This window comes from Caloenas nicobarica, chromosome 21 (assembly GCF_036013445.1).
Source record: "Caloenas nicobarica isolate bCalNic1 chromosome 21, bCalNic1.hap1, whole genome shotgun sequence".
Classification (NCBI taxonomy): Eukaryota; Metazoa; Chordata; class Aves; order Columbiformes; family Columbidae; genus Caloenas; species Caloenas nicobarica.
Genome location: NC_088265.1, coordinates 3,384,969 through 3,407,450, shown reverse-complemented (window position 1 = coordinate 3,407,450; position 22,482 = coordinate 3,384,969). Strand labels below are relative to the sequence as shown.

The 22,482-nt window shown below is 49.8% G+C and overlaps 1 protein-coding gene across 1 annotated transcript in view; it reads left to right on the top strand.

Moving 5' to 3' along the window:
* The window catches only part of PLXNA2 (plexin A2), a 167,115-nt gene that overhangs the window by 105,454 nt on the left and 39,179 nt on the right, over positions 1-22,482 (top strand). Inside the window, exons 10-15 of the mRNA XM_065649738.1 lie at positions 6,126-6,326; positions 8,105-8,201; positions 8,951-9,144; positions 15,024-15,175; positions 18,284-18,401; positions 21,596-21,732. Of these exons, the coding sequence (XP_065505810.1) occupies positions 6,126-6,326; positions 8,105-8,201; positions 8,951-9,144; positions 15,024-15,175; positions 18,284-18,401; positions 21,596-21,732 (899 nt within the window). The remainder of the gene's footprint in view (positions 1-6,125; positions 6,327-8,104; positions 8,202-8,950; positions 9,145-15,023; positions 15,176-18,283; positions 18,402-21,595; positions 21,733-22,482) is intronic.

Genomic DNA, 22,482 nt, shown 5'->3' with positions numbered 1-22,482 from the left:
GAAATTTTCTTTATATATAAGAGAAAATATCTTGAATATTCCCTTTTACTCCTGGCCCATCAGAATATGCGTCCCAATGGGATTCCGTGTGTGACAAACTCCCTTTGATGCTCCCAGGAGTCGTCTGTCTTGAGAAGGGAAAAGAGCTCGAAGCCTCAGCCGCTTTTCAAGGTGATGGGGGAAAGAAAATCCTTCTTTTTCATGAGTTGTGCACTTGCTCCTTGCAATCTTCCGGCTGTATTGACCGAGCTAAATTCTGCCTTTTTGCCCTGCTTTCCCTGAAAATACAGCCAAGAGAACAAGATTGTCTGCCTCTGCCTGCCCTGGCAGCAGGAATTGTTTGCTCGGCAGTAAGTGTGGGTGATGCCAAGGACAAAAAACAACCTCTGAAGATGGGTCGGGGCTTCGTCAGGGGATAGCGAGTGGCCTGTGAAGCCATCGGCGAGTGATAACCGCGGACATTTGTGAGGCTTGAGAAAAGATGCCCCTTGACTGCCAGATCTCTGGTTTGCATCGCGCCGGTATGTTTGCAAAAGTGAAAATGTGGTGTTTGTGTGCGAGGCAGGCTTGGTTCGTGGTTTTTGGTGGATAAATACAGAACGTGTCGCAGCCGTCAAAGCAGAGCTGTCTTTCAGGACAGAGCTGGCTGTTCTTGAGGTTGAGGTTGGATTTAGGAGCGATTTCTTCCCCAAAGGGCTGTGGGGCATTGGAACAGGCTGCCCAGGGCAGTGCTGGAGTCACCATCCCTGGAGGGGTTGGACAGACGGACATGAGGTTCTCAGGACATGGGGCAGTGCCAGGGCTGGGGGAACGGGTGGAATCCATGATCTTGGGCGTCTCTTCCAACCAACATGATTCTGTGATTCTACAATATCCTCATCTGGTGGGAAGTTTCTGAGATGGGGTAAACCCAGCTCTTTTGAGGCCTTTGTTTCCAGGTGATCAGTTTTCTAGGAGTTAATAATTAAATAAGTCAGTCTGTTTTCTCAGGCTTTTCTTAGCCTGAGGTGTCATTTGTCCGCAGAAGGTGTCTGCTTAGACATTGTTTCCAAAGAGCATTTTAATGTGCCTGGGGTTGTTGGGTTTGTGTCTGTGTGTGAGGCTATAAGATGTCTCTCTCTAAATGTATAAAACATGCAGATGAAGAGGAATGTAGGTAGATAAATATATTCCTACACCCTATCCCAGTGGAGAGCTAGAACCAAATAAATCCTATTAGCTTCCCAGAATGTGGGATCCCATCCCTCTTTGATGTCCACTGTGTGCCGATAATGTGATTTCCACATGTGAGATGCTGAATCAGGAGCATTTCAGATTCTGGGAGTTTAGTGCAGAACCAGATTTCAGCTCTGATCTGACCTCTTTAAATCCTCATTTTTTTTTTTCAAAGCAACACCTGTGCCCCGGGCTGTGCCCTCGGATGCCGAGTGCCGCTTGATGTGCCTTGAAAGAAATAAAACAAAATCAAACCTTCCTCATGTCTGTCCTTACAATCCCTGCAGCTGAATGCCTGAATGGGAACTGTAGGTAACTCAGAGCCACATCTAAGTCCACCCAAGTCAGCAAATAACTTCTCTGGGTCACATCTGGCTTCTGCGGAGATGCGTTTGTCTGAAAAAAAGTACCAATGGTAAGAGAAAGCCCGGTTGCAGCAAGATTAACTTATCTCGGCTTGAAAAGATTGGTTTGAGCTTATTGGCAGCACTTTTTTTCATCAGTAGATTTATGGTGCGTATAACCAATGGTGTTTAGAGGGGGAAAGAGCCACAGAGGAAAATGTTCCATGGGGAGATGTTCCCCTGTAATCTGGCGGTGGTCGAGGGAATTGCTCCTGTCTCACCTCTGGTACACAAAGGGCTGGTTATGGGCGAGAAATGGGCTCTCCAGCCTTCCGTGTTTTGCCTGGCTGTAAATATCCTAATATTTCACGAATTAACGGCGAAGACCCGGGTTACAGCGCGGAGCTCCGGAGAAAAGGGCGTTGGGCAGGAATTTCCCAGGGAGAAAAGTCTCGCTTCACTTGCCTTTCTTTTCATGTTTGGTTTCTAAGGAGCAAGGTCTGCTCTCCTTTCCAGTAGTATAAATGAGGAATAATGTGTTTCCATGAGTGACGGGGACCGTAATTCATATCATTGGGAACATAACTGTGAGCCAGGGGTTTACATTCATGTGCCAGATCCATTTATGTTTATAACTTTAAAATATGTGTAGCAAGTTAACATTTGTGGAGGGTTTTTTTTTTAAACATGAAAAGCACAAAACCATTATATTTTCTTCCATTTGGGCTAAATCCCATTGTCAAAAGAAATGCCTGCCATTTCTAGGCATTTTTTTTTCCAAATAAGAGAAAGAAGATTTGACCTACTAAAACTGCTCTGTTAAACACAAATAATAACCGTGGATGCTCTGTTCTACTCTAGAGACAGATGCATATCATGGATCTTTAAGGTATTTATAGACCTTGGAGTCTTTGAGGCTAAAAAGTGTTGGAGAAGCATAAAATATCTTTGTAAATTGTGCGCGATGATACTTCATAGGGAGAATTTTCCCTGAGAGCCTGTGCCACTCATGCATCAGAGTCTTGTCTTTCTCCAGCAGATCTTCTGATTTGTGTTTATTCTGGTGTACAGAAGTCAGGGAGGATAATGAGAGGATTCAGCATGTGTTTATTTAGCGAGAGGAGGCAATAATGGCCTTTCTAACTCACTGCAGGGTTTACTTCTCATGAATTAAAAACCGAAGTAAACTGATTATGGAACAAACCGTATATTCCGCTGGCTGCAGTTTCCCTTTTATTCTGTATTTTGTGGGCGCGCGGCTCCTCCTGGCACCAGTGCAGAATCGAGCACCCAGACCGGAGCCCTGCAAGCCAGGGATGGTCTCGTCATTTGTCACCTCGATGGGACCTTTGGCACAGCCACGCGTCTCGGATCCCAGCAGCAGGACTGGTCCTGCCAACCCCTTCCCACTTCATCACTACAAAGTTGAAGAAGCATCGACAGAGGCGTTGCTAAAGCTGGCAATTTATCTCTAGCAAAGTAATTTATGCTAGTGCCGGCTTTTAGATCTGGTAGCAGGTAGAAGAGGCGGGGAACGGAGAAACCAACCTGACAGGTGAGCTTTTTGGAGAGCAATGTCTAAAGGGGCACTTCTGCAGAGAAATGGCACCTCAGGCTAAGGAAAGGCTGAGAAAATAGACCTATTTAATTATTATCTCCTACAGAACTGGCTACCTGGAAACAGAGGCCTCAAAAGAGTTGGGTTTACCCCATGTCAGAAACTTTCCACCAGATGAGGATATTGTAGAATCACAGAATCATGTTGGTTGGAAGAGACACCCAAGATCATGGATTCCACCTGTTCCCCCAGCCCTGGCACTGCCCCATGTCCTGAGAACCTCATCTCCGTCTGTCCAGCCCCTCCAGGGATGGTGACTCCAGCACTGCCCTGGGCAGCCTGTTCCAATGCCCCACAGCCCTTGGGGGAAGAAATTGTTCCCCAGATCCAACCTCAACCTCCCCTGGCGCAACTTGAGGCCGTTTCCTCTCATCAAAAAAAAAGAAAAAAATCGACCTGAAAGCTGAACAATGATCCCGGCTGGAAGTGGCGTCCGAGCCGGCCCCGCACCCTCCGCCAGCCCCGGAAGCTTTTGCGGCTTCGCTCGCTCATCTGATCAATCCGGCAGTGATGCCGGCAGCGATGCGGCTCCCCGCGAGTGCCCTGGGCTTTCGGCAGCTTGGCGTCTTCCTACATATCCCTCCATCCCAAAACGCGTATCCCCTTATTAGTGTGATCGCTGTCGCTGTCAGCCAACGCACAGGCGCTGCCTTTCTCGGCGTTTCCCCGAGCGGCCTGCCCTCGCAGGCTGCATGCCTATTCTTTTTATTTTTCACCAGAATCCCAATGTGACATTTTTCTCCCGCTGAAACGAAAGAAGAAAAAAAAAAAAAAAATCTATTACGTCCTACTCATCTCTAATGATGGCAGAACAATTTTTGCTACCAGCATTTCAGAGCAGATTCGAAAAAGCCCTCTCCCACGTCTCTAAAGGAATTTCTCTAAACAGCATTTCTTTAGCAGTCGTCTCACGAATGGCAGTGGCCAGGAAGGATAATGGTCCATAACATATTCATTATTTTCAGGATTGTGCACGGAGGTTCTCCCACTGGTGATGTGGCTGGAGATATTTTTTTTGTTTGTTTTAATCATAATGTGATAAAAGATTCTGTGGCTCCAGGATGCTTCACAGAGGCTAAACGTGAGGAAGGAATTGTTGGCGCTGAGGGTGGTGAGAGCCTGGCCCAGGTTGGCCAGAGAGGTGGTGGCTGAACCATCCCTGGAGACATCCCAGGCCAGGCTGGACGGGGCTCTGAGCAACCTGAGCTGGTGCAGATGTCCCTGCCCATGGCAGGGGGGGCACCGGGGGAGCTGGGAAGGTCCCTCCAACCCAAACTGTTCCGTGATTCTAAGACTACAGAAAAGGGCTTTTCTTTCCTTCCCATCCCACTATAGCCCGCGTCCTGGCTGTTGGAGTTTACACTCGCTCTTGGCTGTTAATCCGTGAAAGTCCCTGTTAGGAATAAAATAAAAAATATATAAGGAAAAATGCCACTAAAAAGGTTTATGAGGCAGCAGTTTAAGCTACTGCCTTCTCCAAACTGGGGTAGCATCTGTTTCTCATTTACAACTTGCCTGAGCCAGGAGCGAAACAACATCCCGTCAGCCTGGCTGGGAGCTGGGGAGGCGGCGCGGCTTGGCCGGCTCCGTGGTCATTAGTGAGAGACGGGGATTTTCTCCCCGCATCCTGGGAGCCCGGCGAGGACGGCGCTCATTTGCATCGCCACTCGTGTGATTTACTTTAATTGCTAGGCAGGGTGGCAAAGGGCTCGGGATGCCAGTCTGGGATTTGGCAGAGGGAAAGGGAGACGTCAGTCTGTGCTTTTCTAAAACTTCTACTTCAGCTTGGGATTAATCATTTAGTGTCAAATACTTACAGGTACTTAGGTACCGAGTTCCATTAGATCAAAGCAAATTAGAGCTAAACAGAATGTAAATACTTCTGACGGTCAGAGCCTTTGTCCCTCCATGTTGCAGTTCCCGGTATATAAATTGAGGAAAAACTGTATTTCCCAGTGTGTTATGAGGAGATAATATTGAGGATGTTGAGATCTTACGCGAGGAATGTCACACAATTACCAGGCACTGATAGGTCTTCCTTTGCAGTTCATCTTAGAGTTTTATTTAGACACCTAGTTTGTGCCCGTGGGGAACTGGAGATTTGCTCATCTGCGGAATGATGTTTGCGGGGAGAGTTTCCTTTTATTTTGCATCCAGCATCTTGCAGGGGAGGGGGAGAGAGAAGGCACTTTATAGCAAACTCACGTTTGTATTTTTTTTTTAATATATGTATATAATATTTAGCTTTGCCTGCTCAGCTGGGGGGGGTTCATATCCCACCCCGCAGCCCCCAGTTAAGGAAAACGCTGCACGAGCAGCGGCGCGGGAGCATCGCAGCGAGCGGCTGGGGGTTTCAGAAAGGCCAGAGATGCCAGAGCATGGTGAGAGGTGAGAGCAGATAGAGCAGAAATTAATGTCACCTTGGAAATTAACAGCACACTGGTGTAATTTTACTTGGATAAAGCAGAGCGGAATGGGACCCTGTAGCAGGAGGGAACCACGCTGATTGTCTCACTCCAAAACGACACGCAGCCGAGGGGTGTAAGGAGTGAAACGGGATTAAGGGGAGGCCCAGGGAGGTAGCGTGTGGCTGGGAGCAGCCTCTCGCCCTCGTGGAGCAGCCGATAACACCCTGCCGCTGCTACGGGAGGGCAGGGCGAGAGCTCGGGTCTCCGCAGATAAACCCCACGGCGAGTTTAGAGCGGGGATGGTGCCTTCGATTTATTCCCTGAATAGCAGTATTCCCCCTTCTGCGACTGCGGTGAGAAAATCAGCACCAGGCCCAGAGCAGGGGGACCGTAATGGGAATTTCTTTATTTTTGCGCTTAACCTGCAGTTGGGTGGATGGAGAAGCAGCTGATGGGACATGAGCTGTGCTGGGACCTTGCCAGACCTGCAGACACGCCGCCACCGCCATAACCCCCCCCTCTCTTTTCTTGACCCCCCAGGACTGCCCCCAGCTCTTCCCCACGGAGGAGATCCTGATCCCGGTGGGAGAGGTGAAACCCATCACGCTGAAGGCCAGAAACCTGCCCCAGCCGCAGTCGGGCCAGCGCGGGTACGAGTGTGTCCTCAGCATCCAGGGCGTGATCCACCGCGTGCCCGCCCTGCGCTTCAACAGCTCCAGCGTCCAGTGCCAGAACAGCTCGGTGAGCGACCGACCGGGAGGGGAACGTGGCCCCAAAATTGCCCAAAATGAGTGCTCTGAACAGCTGCAAAGGGAGCGGGCTCAGCCACGGGGAGAGTGAAAAATCCCAGGGTTAAGCTTCATTTCAGGTGGGAATCTGCCGTGGGCACGCAGGGTGTTTCATTATAGCAAGATGCTTTATCTGACTGCGGGGGGTCAGCGAGGGGAAGGGGAGGAGGAGGGATTGCGAGGAAGGTGTTAGGACAGGCTAATTCACACCGGGTAGATAAGGCGAATCACAGACCCCTTATCGGGGAGCTGTCTAATTCCAGGTCACGGTAACTGGGTGAATACAGGGATGCTGGAAAGCAGCGTGGTGCAGGGAAGGAAAACTGCCAGAGGGGAGAGCACAGCGAGCAGAGAGAGGGAAAGTATCTGAATAATACCACTGGAGAAGCAGGCAGGGGGGCGCAGCTTTCCTCTAGGATGAGGCTTAGCCCTGCCAATGGACCTGGCAGGATTTTACCCCAGAAAAATCACTGTGGCAGGTACCTGGGGACACCAAAACACGCGTGGCAGGTGCTGGGCACCCTCCAAGCCACAGCCCGTGTTTGGGTCTTGTGTGGCTTCAGCTGGAGGACGGGCAGGGACGAGCGTGGTCCTTCTCATCCTCGCTGTGCGGTCCAAGAGGTCCGCGGGCAAGCGGGGCGCATTCGGTTGGTTTTAGGCAGCAGAACAGGCTCTACTTGAATACTCAGTGCAGATGGTCTTGAATTGTTAATGAAGTTTTGAATTTTTAAAAATTTCGCTGGATATTTATATGTCGCTGCCCGTCTTTGGGCCTTGCAGCTTGGCGGATAATGAATGTATTAATACTATATAGTACTTTTCCTATGCAAAGCAATTTATAAACGTTAGGGAAGCACTTTTATTCCTCTTAGGCTAATAAGAAGTGGTAGGTAGAGAATGTAAGGGCAGTTCTGTACTCACAGCTCTGTCAGTGGAACAGAAGATCAGGCACTCGGTAAAACCCCAGACAGGGTGAATCAGTACAACTAAATGCAAGTTAAAACAGGTCAACTGTTGCATGGGCACTGTCAAAGCATTCCCTCACCCCAAAGAGATGGCAGCGTTCACTTACCTTTTTAAGTGTTTATAGCAGCTCTCGATTCACTTAGAGCATCAGAATGACTTGATGCTAATTGTGATAATGAGAGTTTCAGAATGCACTGTGATTTCACCTGAAGCATCCAGATTCACCCAGCCATGGCCCCCAGGATGCCCACGAGAAGGTGAATAATTCCAGCCGGTGCTATCCCAGGCTAGGCTGAAGCAGAGAGTGGGAAAGGACCTCTCTGCACCATCTATTTTTTCCCAGCTGTTGCCTGTTTCATCAGCCAAAGCTCTGCAGCGTGATTTTTAAGCTCCCAGTCACACCAGGGTGCATGGTGACTGTATAAGAAGATAGCCTGAAGGCAGCAGTCTTTCCAGCCTGATTAACTGGAGGGGCCGTATTGATAAGCTAGAGACTGAGTGACAAGAGCAACCACTGTGAGTGGAATAATTAATCTATTACCTCTCACAAGGACTAGATCTGATTTAATTATCTCTTCCTGGTGAGGAGGAGGGACTCGAAGCAGGACCCTGGAGGTGAGGTGTAGAAGTGTGGTGGTTCAGACATCAGCACGTATTTTTAAGCAGAGAATAATCACGGTTGCTTTAAAAAAAAAAAATCTTATTTTCCTGTTAATGTTTCTGATATATCCTCCCAAGCATTTCATTCTCCATCTTCTCCTTCAGTATCTTTATGATGGGATGGACATAAGCAACTTAGCAGTGGACTTTGCTGTGGTTTGGAATGGGAACTTTGTTATCGACAACCCGGAGGATGTGAAAGGTAACATCTGCTTGAGTTGGCTTCCCAGTCCGGGGCAGGAGGGCGGTGATGGGGCCGGGAAGCGGCTGCTGGGACAGAGCAGCGTTAGCTGCCATCGCTGCGGGCAGAGATGTTGTGTTTCTGAGGGATCCTGGTCTGGGTGACAGCAACTCACTCTGTTCCAATGCTAGAGGTGCTCACTAAGCACCATGGCACAGCCTTGGCTTTGGAAACCACGTGTGTATGAGCTACCAAGATGGTGAGGGGTCTGGAGCATCTTTCTCCCGAGGAAAGGCTGAGAGAGCTGGGGCTGTTCAGCTGGAGAAGAGAAGCTGAGAGGGATCTGATCGATGGGATCGATATCTCAGGGTGGGTGGCAGAGGATGGAGCAGACTGTTCAGTGGTGCCCAACGCCAGGGTGAGGGGCAACGGGCACAGACTGAAACACAGGAGGGTCCATCTGAACACGAGGAGAAACTTCTTTGCTGGGAGGTGCCAGAGCCTGGACCAGGCTGCCCAGAGCGGGTGTGGAGTCTCCTGCTCTGAGACATTCAAACCCGCCTGGACCGACCTGTGTGATCTGCTCTGGGGACCCTGCGTGAGCAGGGCTGGGCTGGGGATCTACAGAGGTCCTGCAACCCCAGCCATCCTCTAAGTCTCTGCAGCTCATTGAGTTGCAACTCAACATGTGCCTTCGCTCTAAGTCCCAGAGCAGCCGCTGTCCTTGGGAATATTCCAATTCCTGACTTTGTCCCTTCTCCCGCCCGCAGTGCACCTCTACAAGTGCGCGGCCCAGCGCGAGAGCTGCGGGCTCTGCCTCAAAGCCGACCCCAAGTTCGAGTGCGGCTGGTGCAGCGGCGAGGCCAAGTGCACCCTGCGGCCCCACTGCAGCTCCTCCTCCGCCCAGCCCTGGCTCGACTGGTCCAGCAGGAACGTCAAGTGCTCCAACCCTCGCATCACCGAGGTAAGAGCGTGTATAGAATCACAGAGTCACAGAATAGCTTGGGTTGGAAAGGACCTTCAAAGGTCACCTAGTCCAACCCCCCCCGCCGTGAGCAGGGGCGTCTTCAACTCTCGCCCCTTCTCCTTGCTCCTTCCGAAGTGGGTTTGTGTCTGTCTCCTCTCGTGTGAAAATCCACCGGTGCTGAAGAACAGGGGACAAAACGCTCCGCTACTTTCTGTGAAATCAATGTGCGGATCCACCGGCATGTGGCCGGGGTTCGCGGCCGCTGCTGCGCGGTGCAGCCATCACTCACCGGTCCTGCAACCGGCGTTGGGGTGACCGCTACGGACTGTTGCAGGAACGCTAATTAAACTAGAGAGCTAATTAGTCTATAGTTGATGCATCTGATGTTTCTGCTCAGCCCACCGAGGGATGCGAAATGTCTCCCTGGAGCATTTTTACAGGTAAAACTGCACTTGGTCTGTTAACGTTGTTATTAGGAGTGACACTCGTATCAGGTGGGAATGAAAGAAGATTTTGGTTTCTCACTCAATTAACTCCCTGAAAAAGCCTCCCTTGCCCTGAGCCCGTGTCCATACTGCAGAAGGCGGAGGACATGGGTGTAAAACAGCGTTGGATCGAAGCAGCCTTTTGCACTGATGCTCGTGGCTACAGAAACGCCAGTCGGGGCAGGAGCAGGGTGCTCAGCACACAGACTTCTGCCAGCTGCAGGAGGACCCCGGTACATGTGCAAGTGTCCTCTTCACTCAGATTAGTTTCTACACCAGCGCAGCTAAACTGGCTCATGCTCAGACCACTCAGAGGGAAATCAGGCTGCTTTTTCTAGAGGAGAGGGGGAAACCGCAGTGATGCTGCATCGTGGGGCTGGCTGGAGGCGGATGTGGTTGGGGAGAGTCCATCCATCCCGCAGGGATGGTACTAAGCCTTCAGTATTTCTTTCTTAAACCTTCTGCCCAGCCACATTATGCCTTTGATGGGCAAGTATTTCTCTTGTTTGGTGTTTTGCGAACTGCAGAGTGGAGCTTGCGAGGCTGCGGAGCAGCAGAGGTGGTGCTGGCTGCAGAGATGGGAAAGCGTTAAGAAACATCGAGAGCCTGTCCTTTCCTTGGTGGGCTGGTTTGTTTGTTTGGCAAGTCATGGCTGTCTTTACAGAGAGATAAAGTGAGACTTAAAGGCTTGCCTGGATATTCACCTTGTCCCGCCAGTAGTCAGAAACCTGATTTGCTTATCCGAGTGCTGTTCTGCTTGCACAAGGTTATGCTGTGAGATGCAAGAAGCAAAACAGCCTCTGCCTGAGATTTTCTTCACCATAAACAGTTCAGACAGTTGTAATATGGAAGAAGTCCTAGATTTATTTCTTTTCCCCTCCTTGAGCTAAACGGAGAAGGGGAAAAACACTCTGCTCCAGCCACCAAGTGACCTGTGTCTGAGCCCTGCCAGGCTGGCTGTGGGCATGGTGCTGCCACCGAGTGTTTTATCGCTGTCCAACTGGAAAGCAATACTTTTGGTCTCTGTCCAAGGAGAAAAGAGCAGAGCTTCGCTGTTAAGAGATTTCTTCTCTCCATAACCAGGGCTGTGTCTCAGCCTCGCCAGGGGATGTTTGGAGTCACAGGAGATGGCGCTGGGTGGGTTTGGAGATGAGACAATTGCTTATTCCACAGTGAGGGTCAGTGATAGAAAATACAGGTTTCAGGGGGATGTATTGTGAACTGTTGTGATCTTATCACAGGTCTTGCAGTGTTTGGTGCTTGAACTTGAACTCCACCTCCCCTCCTTCCCTTTATGAATTCACAACTTTTTCTTTTTTTAATTAAAGTCAAGTTTGCAGTTTTCACTGTTGTAGAAGAAGGGGGAAAGCAGAGGGAACTAGTGGCCTTTTTCATGTGCTTTGAGATCCAGCGATGGGAAGGGTGCTGTACAGGGCTAAAAACTCTTACCAAATTTTGCAAGGTTCTATAGAAAATGGTAAAAACCCCTGCAGGGTTGATATTCCTAAACCCAAACCTTCCAACAGCACAGGTTACCTTCTCTCATCCCCCTTCCCCTGCAGAAAAGCCTGTGACATAGTCTTGCAGATGAGACCTTTACAGCCTTCATTGCTGTTAGGTCCTTTTTCACTGGCATCTGGGGTGTTTTTTCAGTATTTTGGGTACCGTTTTGCAATGTCTGGTGCTGCAGAGCTGTGCACCAACCTGCTCCGGGCAGGTTTAAGGCTGGTGACACGGCGACACATTCTCCATCCCGCACCACCGGCACTGACGGACTCGACTGGGCAGCAGCGTTTGGTCTCACACTGGGGCTTGCGTTGCAGCCTGGATCACTCAGACTAAAAGAGACTTTAATACGGGCTGTTTTCCACTCTTTTTGCTTCATTTGGCCAGGTTCACTCTTTCTGCCAAGCCGGAGGTCAAGGGCCTCGCGCCCAGGCGCCAGTGCCTTTGGGGGATGCATAACTAGTAGGAAGAGATCATGTTTTAGTAGTCATAAAAGTAAATGAGCAGCAGGATATACACAGCCCTTTTCTTTCTCTGAGTGAGAGGCCCAGCTGTCACCAACGGTGTCCCCTTAACAGCGTAAAACTTCCACACGGTCTGTGGTCTTAGCAATAAATAAATAAAAATCAGTTTTCTCGCGAACAAGCGGCACTCTGATCTCCTACTCATTTATTTGCAGGCCTCATTAATATAACATCAGTGCAACAAACAGCTGAAGGGGGGGAGCAGTGTCAGGCTGAATAATGGAGTTGCTCTGCTGAGATAACAATTAGGTTCTGAATGTGCTATCAGCTAAGGCAGGGACAAGGAGGGATCATGCAGGGATGACAATGCTTATGTGCTGGTTCCCTGCTGGGCTCATCAGCTGGGATCCAGCCAGCTTAGAGCAGGATGAAAAAAAAAGACAAAGAGAATGAAGGTGGATGAAATTTTGGGAGGGGGGCAGGGGTTATGTCAGTTATTCTGAGAGCCGGGCGCTCTCTCCTCACCCTAACAGATGCCGAGTGGGTTTTGTGCAGGACAGTCTTGGGCTCGTCGCTTGCCCCCGGCTCCGGCAGGAAAATCCCATCCGATTCCCAGCCAGTCCTCGGTCTCCCTGTCTCGTGCACAGGCGTCTTCTGGAGGCAAAATATTGCTTTATGTCAGAAACGCTGAACCATGCAGCCGGCAAGAGGACATTGATCGTGCATCGTTGCGGCAGAGTCTGCTGCAGGCTGGGAGGGCAGCGTGCTGGCACTGTGTCGGGGCTGCTGGAGCCCTGGGATCCCAGCTTCAGGGATCCCTTGGATCTCCACCTCGGGGATCCCCACCTTGGTTTCAAGTAGGAAGCACCAAAACCAGAAGTGCAGTGGTGCTTCTGCATCCCTTAGCTGATAAAACTGAGCTCCTGCCACCACCCACTCCATCTCTGTACTTTCTGTGAATAACACAAAGCTTCGCACTTGCATAAATCCTGTCGCTGAGCAGCAGGAATTGTTTTTTTTTTTTTTTTTTACTAGAAGTGGTCGATTGCCTATTTTGTTCCATGCAAGGCGAGGCCAATGCAGACGGGAGAGGTGACCTGCTCAGAATAACTCAGGGGATCAGCAAAACCAAAGCCTCCCAGACCCCGCTTTAGATCTCAGTGACTTTCAAACTGCTTCAGTTCTGCAAACAACCCGAAAAAAACTTCCAGCAGATATACAGACCCCTAAACAGTCAATGTAAAACTCCTTGTAATGGCCTTGGTTTTCCTCAGCTGCCATTTGCAGGTTCTTTTGATCTTCCACAGACCTTGGAGCGGAAAGCCACTGTATTTAAGTATATTTCTTGAAATTGGTGGATGTTTTTTCTTCATCTGGACTGTCACTGCAGGCAGCCCCGCGGCCTGAGCAGCTCCCCAGCAAAGCCACAGCCCTGGGTTTGCTGGAGCCGCCTCTGCCGAGCATCTGCAAGGTGTCCAGGTGACCCAAGGATGTGGCAGGACGGGTGATGCTCAGAGAGGTCACCAGCGCTCGGTGCAACGGGACCTTTAAGACTTATCTTCTTTCTGCGATTTTTGACTGAATCTCCCCAGCTGTAATTAATTGAATGCATCTGTTCTAACCCTGGGGCTGCTTTATGGCACAGTTACTTCAAAACTGTTCAATTAGCGGCCACTAAAATCTAGGTCGAGTGGAGCTCCGTATTGGGGATTTTCCAGGTCAGGACGTTTTCAAAATACAGAATCGGCTCTGCTTTGTTCGGCGAGGCCGGTTGGTTCTGCTGGTTGCAGTAAGGTCGGGAAATGGCAAAGCGCGTCTTCTTTTGAGCAGCGATGAGACAACGAGCCCGGTGGTGTAAGTGCTCCAGCAAACACGTTTTAACGTAATCTAGAGCTGCAAAGGACAGTTGTAACTGTCAAGTACGTGAACCGTCGAGTTCAGGTGATTCCCAGCTAGCGATGTAAACATCACCCGTGCAGGCCTTCAGGACTCGGCGTAACGCAATGCAACTTGATTTTTGTAGCGTCTTTTGCGGGCCCGCGGTGCTTCACGGAGCTAAATGGTACAAGACGCTGCGCGGTGTGAGTGAACAGAAAAGAGCAGCACGACAGACAGCGTACTGTGAATAAATTGGAAACCTCGGTCGAGGGGAGAGGGAGGTAGAAACTAAAGCGTAGGCGGGGGAAGGAGGTGGTGGTTTGGGCCAGGGTGCAGCTCTGGAGCAGGCTGAGCCCCAGCACGTGAGGTCAAGTTCCATGGCAGCACCTGAAACAAGAGCAGAGATGGAGAGCACGAAACTAGGAGGCATGAGCAAGGGAGAAGGAAAAAAGGCATCAGCTGAGATTTGAAATGCGGCGGGGGCACTTGGAGGCGCAGAAGTGTTGGGGAGCAGGGGTGTCCTGGCTGTTTGCGTTGGGTGGGAAGGGGCAGAGGTGCCCCATGGCTCTGGGAAGTGTGGGGGCTCCCTGGGACGTGCTCTGGTGGTGGGGCCGATGTTTCGCTGCCTTCCTAACCCGCTCACACGTCCAGCAACCAGTGAGCTCTTAAGAAGGTGAAAGAAAAGCAGCCATCCATCCAGAAATGCTAAGGAAAAGGTTTTGAGGAGCTCAGATCTTCTGCCAAAGACAAGGGTGGAACAAACAAGCGTAAACAAGCTTTATCCATTAAACTAATTAAATTGCATTATTGTGGATTATGTTTATTTATTAATAACGGCTGTAGCGTGGAGAAGATTAGTAACTTGCCCAAGAGCAACAACAGACCAGTGGGAGATTCAGGACAACTGTTTGAGAGTCTTCGGTCCAAATTTTGTTAGTATACTTTATTGTAATTTATACTCCTAATTGAAGAGGATATTGTCTTTAATGAAAGTCTATAGAAGCAGGGATGATTATGGCTGAGGCAGGCTATAAACAGGCAGCTTTAAAGCGCAGACCTCACCCTTTAACATTTGCAAGTCATTTGTGGTGCCAACTTACTAATAAAATGTGACATTAACGTTCCGAGAAGAGCCAAGGCAGAAGCGAACAAAGTTCTCCAAAGCAGCATGCAACTTCTGGAAGGTGACTTACCATCTTCTGGATATATTAAAAAAGGAGCCCATCTTATCCTTCTGCAAGGGGTTGCTGGGGGAGGCATTGCCCACATCTCCTGGCCAGCTCAGGGATGTCCTCTCTTGGAGCTGGATTTCAGCATCCTTGGGCTGAAATCCATCTGTGGTGGATTGGCCTGTGTTTGCAGTTCTGCAAGATATCCAGAGGGTCATGAGAAGGTTCTGCTGGCCTGGGTTGGGCAGCAGGAGCAGGTGGAGGTTGCAGCCTGCAAAGCAAAAGTTTTAACTTCCAAGCCAGACGTGGGGTTGAAGCGGCGCGGGTGGCACAGGGACACCAGCTCAACTTTCCTGTCTCTTGTTTCCCTCTAGATCCTGACCGTGTCGGGCCCCCCAGAAGGAGGGACGAGGGTGACCATCCGCGGCGTCAACCTGGGCCTGGATTTCTCCGAGATTGCCCACGGGGTGCAGGTTGCCGGGGTGCAGTGCACACCCCTGCCCGAGCACTACGTCGTCGCGGAACAGTGAGTGGCCTCCAGGAACATCCCCTGTCCCCACCGTGGGTCCCCAGAGCTGCACAAAGCTTCTGCCCTGACCTCCAGCACATGCACAGGAGGCCAATAACCCACCCAAACCCCGGGCATCATCTCCACACCGTTTCCAAACCTTCAGGGAGGGATCTGGAGATGGATGGTGCCTGGAACAGGACATGCCATTCCTACGCCAAAAGAGGATGAGGATGCTCTCTCAGAGGGGTTAAGCAGCTCTTTATGCTTTCATTAAGTGTTTCGTTTTCTTCCACGCCACGGTTCCTGCTTTGCTAAGCAACTTTTCTGATGAGCACCTTGCCGAGCCTCTCTGCTCCTCCGCTCCCCATCGCACTTGACATTCCAGCGGCGCCGCCGGCTGCGCGCAGCCATTTGTTAGGCGGGTGAGGCAGTGACAGCCGCTTAATCCGAATGGGCCTCCACTGGAGTCAATTCATTTATTTCACTAAGAAAAAATGTCAGCCGAAAATTAGAAAATAGGCACGTAACAGAGGATGGGTGAATAAACCTCCCAAAGTGACACACGCTCCTGTTGGTGGTTGTGGGGGGGTTGTTCTGATGTAGCCAAGGTGCGGAGGGGTATGTTGGGGGTCATTTGTGCAGGGCGATGTGTGATGTGTCCCCTTGGGTGGTCTAATGTCACTTGCTGGGGACCAGGATGATGTTCTGTGCAGTGGGACTGTAGATGCTCATGGTGACTGGTCCCAGCAGCACGGATGTGCCCCGGCTTCAGCAGCAGCTGGAACCAGTTGTGGTTTTGTTCTAGCGGTGAAATGCATTTGGTGTGTCCCGTCTGATCCCCAGCGCAGTGGAAGGACCTGTCACTAGGACATGTTGACATTGGTGTGCTTGTCGTTCACTCCTTGTCTTTGTTTCCCCACCTGTAAAGACAGAAATTACATTAATCTCCCAAGCAGCAAGGATGCGTGCACTTTATCAGCTAGGAGGTATTTTCCAATCGCTGGATGTGCAAAGCATCGTTGTTGTTATTGCAGGAGCGGCTCCAAACACTGCACCAACAGTACAGTCACTGCGAGCCGTTTGGGCTGTTCTGCTGAGCAGCATTTTGTTTTATTTTTTTTTTCAAATAAAGGATGGAAGATTATGAAATTATCCTCCTTTGATGGTATGAAACCCTGATTTTATAATCATGACTCTAATTATGGCTCTTGAGCTTTCAAAGTTTGTTAACATCATTAAAACATTTACCCTGGGCAGATAACAGCAAGAGTTAGCATGAGAGCTGCCTTTTAAAGATGAATACAGATAAAAGGACCCTCTTAAGGGTTCTGTGGGCAGACCGAATTCCAACATTGTAATGACTCACCATATGCTCCAGCCACGCAATCTATCAGCCAGCAATTAGGTTAATGTTGGTGAAAGGGCCACTTAGCCCAGCAATCAGCACCCTACAGCTCTGCCGAATGCATCATTTTGTAACAAGGTACCTGCTGGGAATTTGGCTTTTATCAGGGATCGGGATCAGGTGTACCAGGTCCCTCTGCCCCTGTCCCACATCCCTGCTACTGTACGGCAGCTGCTGTTTTACTGGCAAATAGTTGAGTATTTGGCGTTTACCCCTGTTTTTAGCATTTGGTGCAGCCTTGCTTCTCGTGGAAGAAAACCACCACTCTCCTCTCCTACCCACGGGGTGTCGGGAATCATTTCACCTCGTATTGTTTGCCCGTGGGCTGGCGGGAGCTGGGATTTTGCTCCCAAACACCAGCCCGAGCCCACAATCCTGCGTCCTCCCCCCGCTGCCAGTTTGCAGGAGAAATAATGAACAGAGAGGTGCACGGGCAATGTCGGCTTGAAAGGCAGAGAGAGGAGCACGTGGCAGATGAAGGCACACAGCTGAGATGCTTCAGTCCCTGTTCTCCAAAGGCAGCATCTCTCTAGGCAACCCATTTTGATGTGCAGTAATAAGGACTCGCGCATTAGGGCTCTTTACGAGCGCGTGTGTATTTCATTAGGTCTCCTGGCATCACCTGTGCATGCTGTCTGCAGGTTCTTTTTTTCCCCTTAGTCTTTTTATTTTATTTGGAGTGAATTTAACGCTGCTGAAGGCAGCTGAAACGCTGCCTTCACAAATTGGAGCCTCTCGTGCATTTGCATGTGATCGGCAGACGAGCGAGCGTTTCCTCTGCCGCTTTGCTAAAGCACCTTCGGCCTCGCAGGGACGGGGATGCTCTGGCTCTTCCTCAGGACCAAACGCAAGCATCTCATCACCCCCGTTACTACATCCCCCTGCCCCAAGGCACATTACTCCTGTCCTCAGGTCTCCAGTGCCTGGTAGGATGCTCCAGAATTTGTATTTCTGGCGTTGCTGTGAGACCAAGCAGCATCCATGCCCTTTAGGTGCAGCTGGGGAGCCCTGCCAGCCAACATCCCTTTGAAAACCTCCGCTGGCATGGCTGGCATTCGCTTGGTCTCATCTCAAATTGGTGTTCTGTGTTCCCAGCGCCCTGGGATTTTTGGATTATGTACCCACAAGGTGCATAATGAGGGTTTCCTCACCTTCCAGTTAACCCCAGCAGCTCTCCTGTCTTGACACCTTTCCCTGGGCCGGGCTGAGCTGGACCTCGCAAGATCCGTGTCTTTCAGTGCCACTAGCTCCTTTTCCCAGCACCGTTATTTCCCACGTTAGCCAGCCCTGTCTCCCCTGCACAGGCTGCTCTCTGCGGCTGTCTCTATCATCCCCGAGCAGGTTTCTCCATTTTTGATTAACTGGGAGACTGCAGTCTGAGCTGTTCCCTTAATGAACTCATCTGTTACTCTAAGGACTTCGCACTCACTTTGCTACTGGCTAATATATTGCCATTAGTGCTCTGCTTTGCTCTGGAGTTTACAGCTTGTAATAATTATGTCTAATTTTGATTTTTTTTTTTTCTTTAAATTACTACATGGGGTAAAAATAGACTCAGTAATTAACTTCTTCTAAAGAGGCAGATATCAAAGTTAAAGAGGGTTGGGGGAAAGAAAAGAAGAAAAAAAAAAAGAAGAGAAAAGGCAAGGCAGCCCTGCGTGGAGCTGCACAGGGTGGCACCTCCTGCCAAAGCCTCACTGCGGCATTTCTGCTTCCAGGATCGTCTGTGAGATGGGGCAGGCGCTTCCAGGGATCAGCTCCGGCCCCGTGCTCCTGTGCATCGGGGAGTGCAAGCCGGAGTTCACGGCCAAGTCCGCGCAGCAGTACATGTTTGTGGTGAGTGTCCTGCCGAGGCGGGGGGTGTGGGACAGCACGTGTCCCCCGTGGGGACAACCATGCTCTGCGGGTGTCAAACGGACGGGCTTCAGCGCCAGAAGGCAATCCCAGCTTTGCCGTCTTTTCCTGATGGATTCCCTGTGGCATCACGCGATTTGTTGGTAGCCAACGAGCCAAATTTTCAGAATCTAGAGCTCGCGCAGGTCTACAGGATAAACAGGATTTAGGTGGAACCGAAAGCCAGGGTTCCCACAGCGTTTGCTTTCAGCTTTGCACCTCTGAAATAGTGATAACCTTCTGAATTCCTAGGCTCGGTTGCTCCTTGCAAAGTGCATTGTTGTAATCCCAGCAGGAGCGTTAGACAAAGCGTAACTTTGTTCTGCACCTGAGGACTTTCTGTGCATTAAGGAATTGTCAAGAAGTTGGGGTGAGCACTCAAAATTTTCCTTTGTTTGTAATGGACATCGTTACTTTGGTGCTTAGTTAATGGGAGTGAACCTAGAGTGCTGTTTCTTGCTGGTTTTGAAGGTGTTCCTATACATACATGTGTGCATATCCAGGCACCGATGGACCTTTTTGCATGAACACAGAAACGGCAGAGCAAGCACCAGAGTCCGGCCTTCTGCAGCTCAGCTGCTGAGCTCCTGCTAGAAACTCAGTTCTAATCAACCGCCTGTGAAACCTAAACATATCTGAGTTAGTTTCTGTGTGTATAGATTTATTTTTGTCCCCATGATGCCCTTTGGGAATGGAAGGGTAATTCTACATCCAAATATTCAGGGATTTTTTTGTTTCCCCTCCAAAGATGCTGTTTCAGCGTAGGCTTTTCTCTACCCGCTTCATGGAGAGCTGTGATTTGGGTTCGTGGGCTTCCATGGGTTGAGTGGGTCGCTTCTTTCTTTTGCTTAATTAACAGCCTTTTGATTCATAAACTGAAAAGCCACAGCTGGGGTTTCTCATATCTGCAGTTTTGCCTAAACAGGGCACTTCATCCAACCGCATTGATTTTGTGCTTAGTGGAATCTGTATGCAGGGAAATGCCAGCACTTACCAATTGTCCACAATTTGTAAACTAATTGAGAGATAAATCACGCTAGCCCCCGCCACCCTATCAGCGTTGTAAGCAACACACCTTCCCTTGGGATTTTATTTATTCAACAACATAGCAAGGGTGCAAAATATCACCACGTTTTGCTCAGATATGCCAGAAACCCCTCCGATCAGCACAGGGCACTGCCAGTGTCACCCCAAAATTTGGCATCATCGAAAGGCAGGTTCCCACACTACACAAGGAAGATGCTTTCTTGCTTTGTGTAAAATAATAACCAGGAGCCAGGGGAAGGTAATTGCGGAGATGAATCTCAGAGTAGTACCTTGCGATACCCGGTGAGCATATGCCGAGCATCATCATCCTTTGCATTGTTGCGTCTGATTTCCAGCACTTACCCTGATTATATCCTTTCTTTTTCTCAGGCATCTAAAACTTCTAGCACCTCGCTTCCTTTTGTTGGTTGGCCTCTATTTTTCTCTTTAGCGCCGTCACAAATTCCGTTAGAGCTGGTTTATGCCATTGAAGTGAGTAGTAAAATTGATTTGTGCCTTAAAGCAGAGCTCTGTTCTGACCCTGAGAGGGTTCATGCCTTGGTGAGCTCATCTGGTGCCTGACACGGCGCAGGAGCGATGCTGTCACCTTAATTACACCCGTTTTGTCTGGGGAGGTGGAACCTTGGAGCTACTTTGGATCTGTAAATCTGTCATAATTATCGCCAAATCGTAAGCTGAAGATGGAAAATTCTCACTCAGCTTTCAGGCCCTCATCCAATGCTGGTCCCATCCCCAGCCTTGGGAGTTTTTGCGGGTGTCTAGGACGGGCCCTCAGCTCTCCTGTCTTCTTGTTTACAAGAATAACCGCTCAGGGTTGCAGCCCGAGTTTCTATTTTTGACAGTGCTTTGTATTTCCAAGGTTTGCAGCGCTTGGACAAGGTGATGCTCACAGCTGCTGGTAGCCAGGAGGTGCTTGTAATTCACTGTGAATGCAGAGGAGGGCTGTGCTTCCAGTACGTGTGTACAGGAACATCCTTTGGAGGGTTTTTTTTGCATTTTGGAATCACTCCTTTTGCTCGTATGAAATGCTCCCAAGCCTGTGTAGACATTGCTATGACCATTCGTATTGTCTGGTATTGCTGGAGTAATTATAGAATATCCTGAGCTTGAAGGGACCCACAAGGATCATTGAATCCAACTCCTGACCCCAACTAGGGTAAGAGCCGACCACGAGCAGCTGAAGGACAAACCTTTCCGTCCTGCAACATTATTCCAGAATTATCCACAACAGAGTGGATAGTGCATTTTTCTCTGGTCTGTTCAGGAGTCAAACGGGGCTTTTGGTCTAAGCTGCTTTGGCAAATGCTCTGGCACCCAGAAAACACGTGTTGCATTGTGAAAACAGGACAAACTCAGGGAGCTGCCAAGCAGGTGGTACCAGGGGAGCGGAGCTGGGAGCCTGCCAGGCTTTGCAGATGAGAGTCATAAAAAGGGTAATGGGAAAGTATTAGCAAAACAATTTGGTAATATCCACTGATTGAAAACAAATAAAAATGTACCTGCTTTCCGCAAATTCTATTAAGTGGAATAAATAGCTATCACGGTGCAAGGCAGAATGAAGAAGTGGTGTTGCTGCGCTAATATCGCCAATAAAATGTTGCGTGGGATCTAAGTTTGCCCACCAAGGACGTCTTTCCATCAGCGATGGGAAACAGGCTCTGTCCCCACAATACTGTCCCTAGTGGTGCTGCCTTTTGTTGAAGTTGTGCGGTATTCCCCATTACCAGCTGCTGGTGGGGTTTTTTTGAACCTCTGCCACATTGGCAAACTTTGAACGTTTGGGTTCAAATGGCTTTGGGTATACTTCAGATTTGAAACGGCGGTGCAAGCAGCGTACATTTGTTTAAGAGCAAAGCTGAAGGTAAATACAAGCTTTGCAATAATTTTGTTGAGGCGCGTCTCTTTTTCAGAGCTGGGTTTGAAAATTTAACAGGAGATTTGCCAGGTGTCCGTTTTGCTTTTTCGCTTTTAAAAAGGGTATCGCAACTCAGCCAAAGACGAGAAGATGCCCGGATGCTTCTCCAGCACAGCCCCCCGCGCGGAGTCGCTGGCTGGCGGGGGTGCTGACTTTGTCCCTTTTCTGTCCCTAGACGCCGGCGGTGAGCTTTCTGAACCCCAGCCGCGGCCCCGAGTCGGGAGGGACCATGGTGACCATCTCCGGGCACTACTTGGGAGCCGGCAGCCGCGTCTCGGTGCTCCTGGGAAACCAAACCTGTGAATTCTACGGGTAAGGAGCTCCCGATTATCGGGGCCGCACCACCGTGTATCTGCTGTAGCTGAACACAGAGCCACGGCAAAAATTCATCCGGGAACCCCTGTGGGCTCCCATTCCCTCTTTTATTACGTGAAACCGTTTTCTCTCTCACAGTGACTGAGCCTTGCTTGGTAAGGGAGGGATTGCGTGTGTATTAGTGCTGTTCATTATCTCATTTTAATGCCTTTACAATGTTAACTGGTCCAAAAATCTCGAGCGAACATCGCTGCCGTTGTAAAATATTTATAGTAGTCATCAGTACCTGCCCCCAGCCTGGTCGATCTGAAGAAAATGTAATGTTCATAAGAAGCATCCAGCTTTTCACAGATCAACGGCTTGCGTTACTTTTATTTCAGCCGCTGCTGCAGGTGCCTGGACCTCCTAGAAATGGTCTGAGCGAGGGCTGAGCTCCTGCGTGGCGGAGCAAAGCGAGGATCGCACGCACCTTCTGCTGAGAAACCTGCGCAGCCATCAGTCTCCTCTGGGATTTCGATGGCAAATTTGCTCTTCACCCAGCAGTGTAAACACGGAGTTGACATTTGCAGGGTTTAATGGGTTTTCTTGGGGCTTAGTTAAAAAAAGATACATGCAGGATACATCTGTGTGCGTCACGTACACATGCGTGCCCTGCACCAGCTGTATGTGGGTGTCCTGCAACAGCTGGCAGTATGTACGGGGTGTTTCAAAAAGATATTCCAATTTATATATACACTGCTTTAAAAT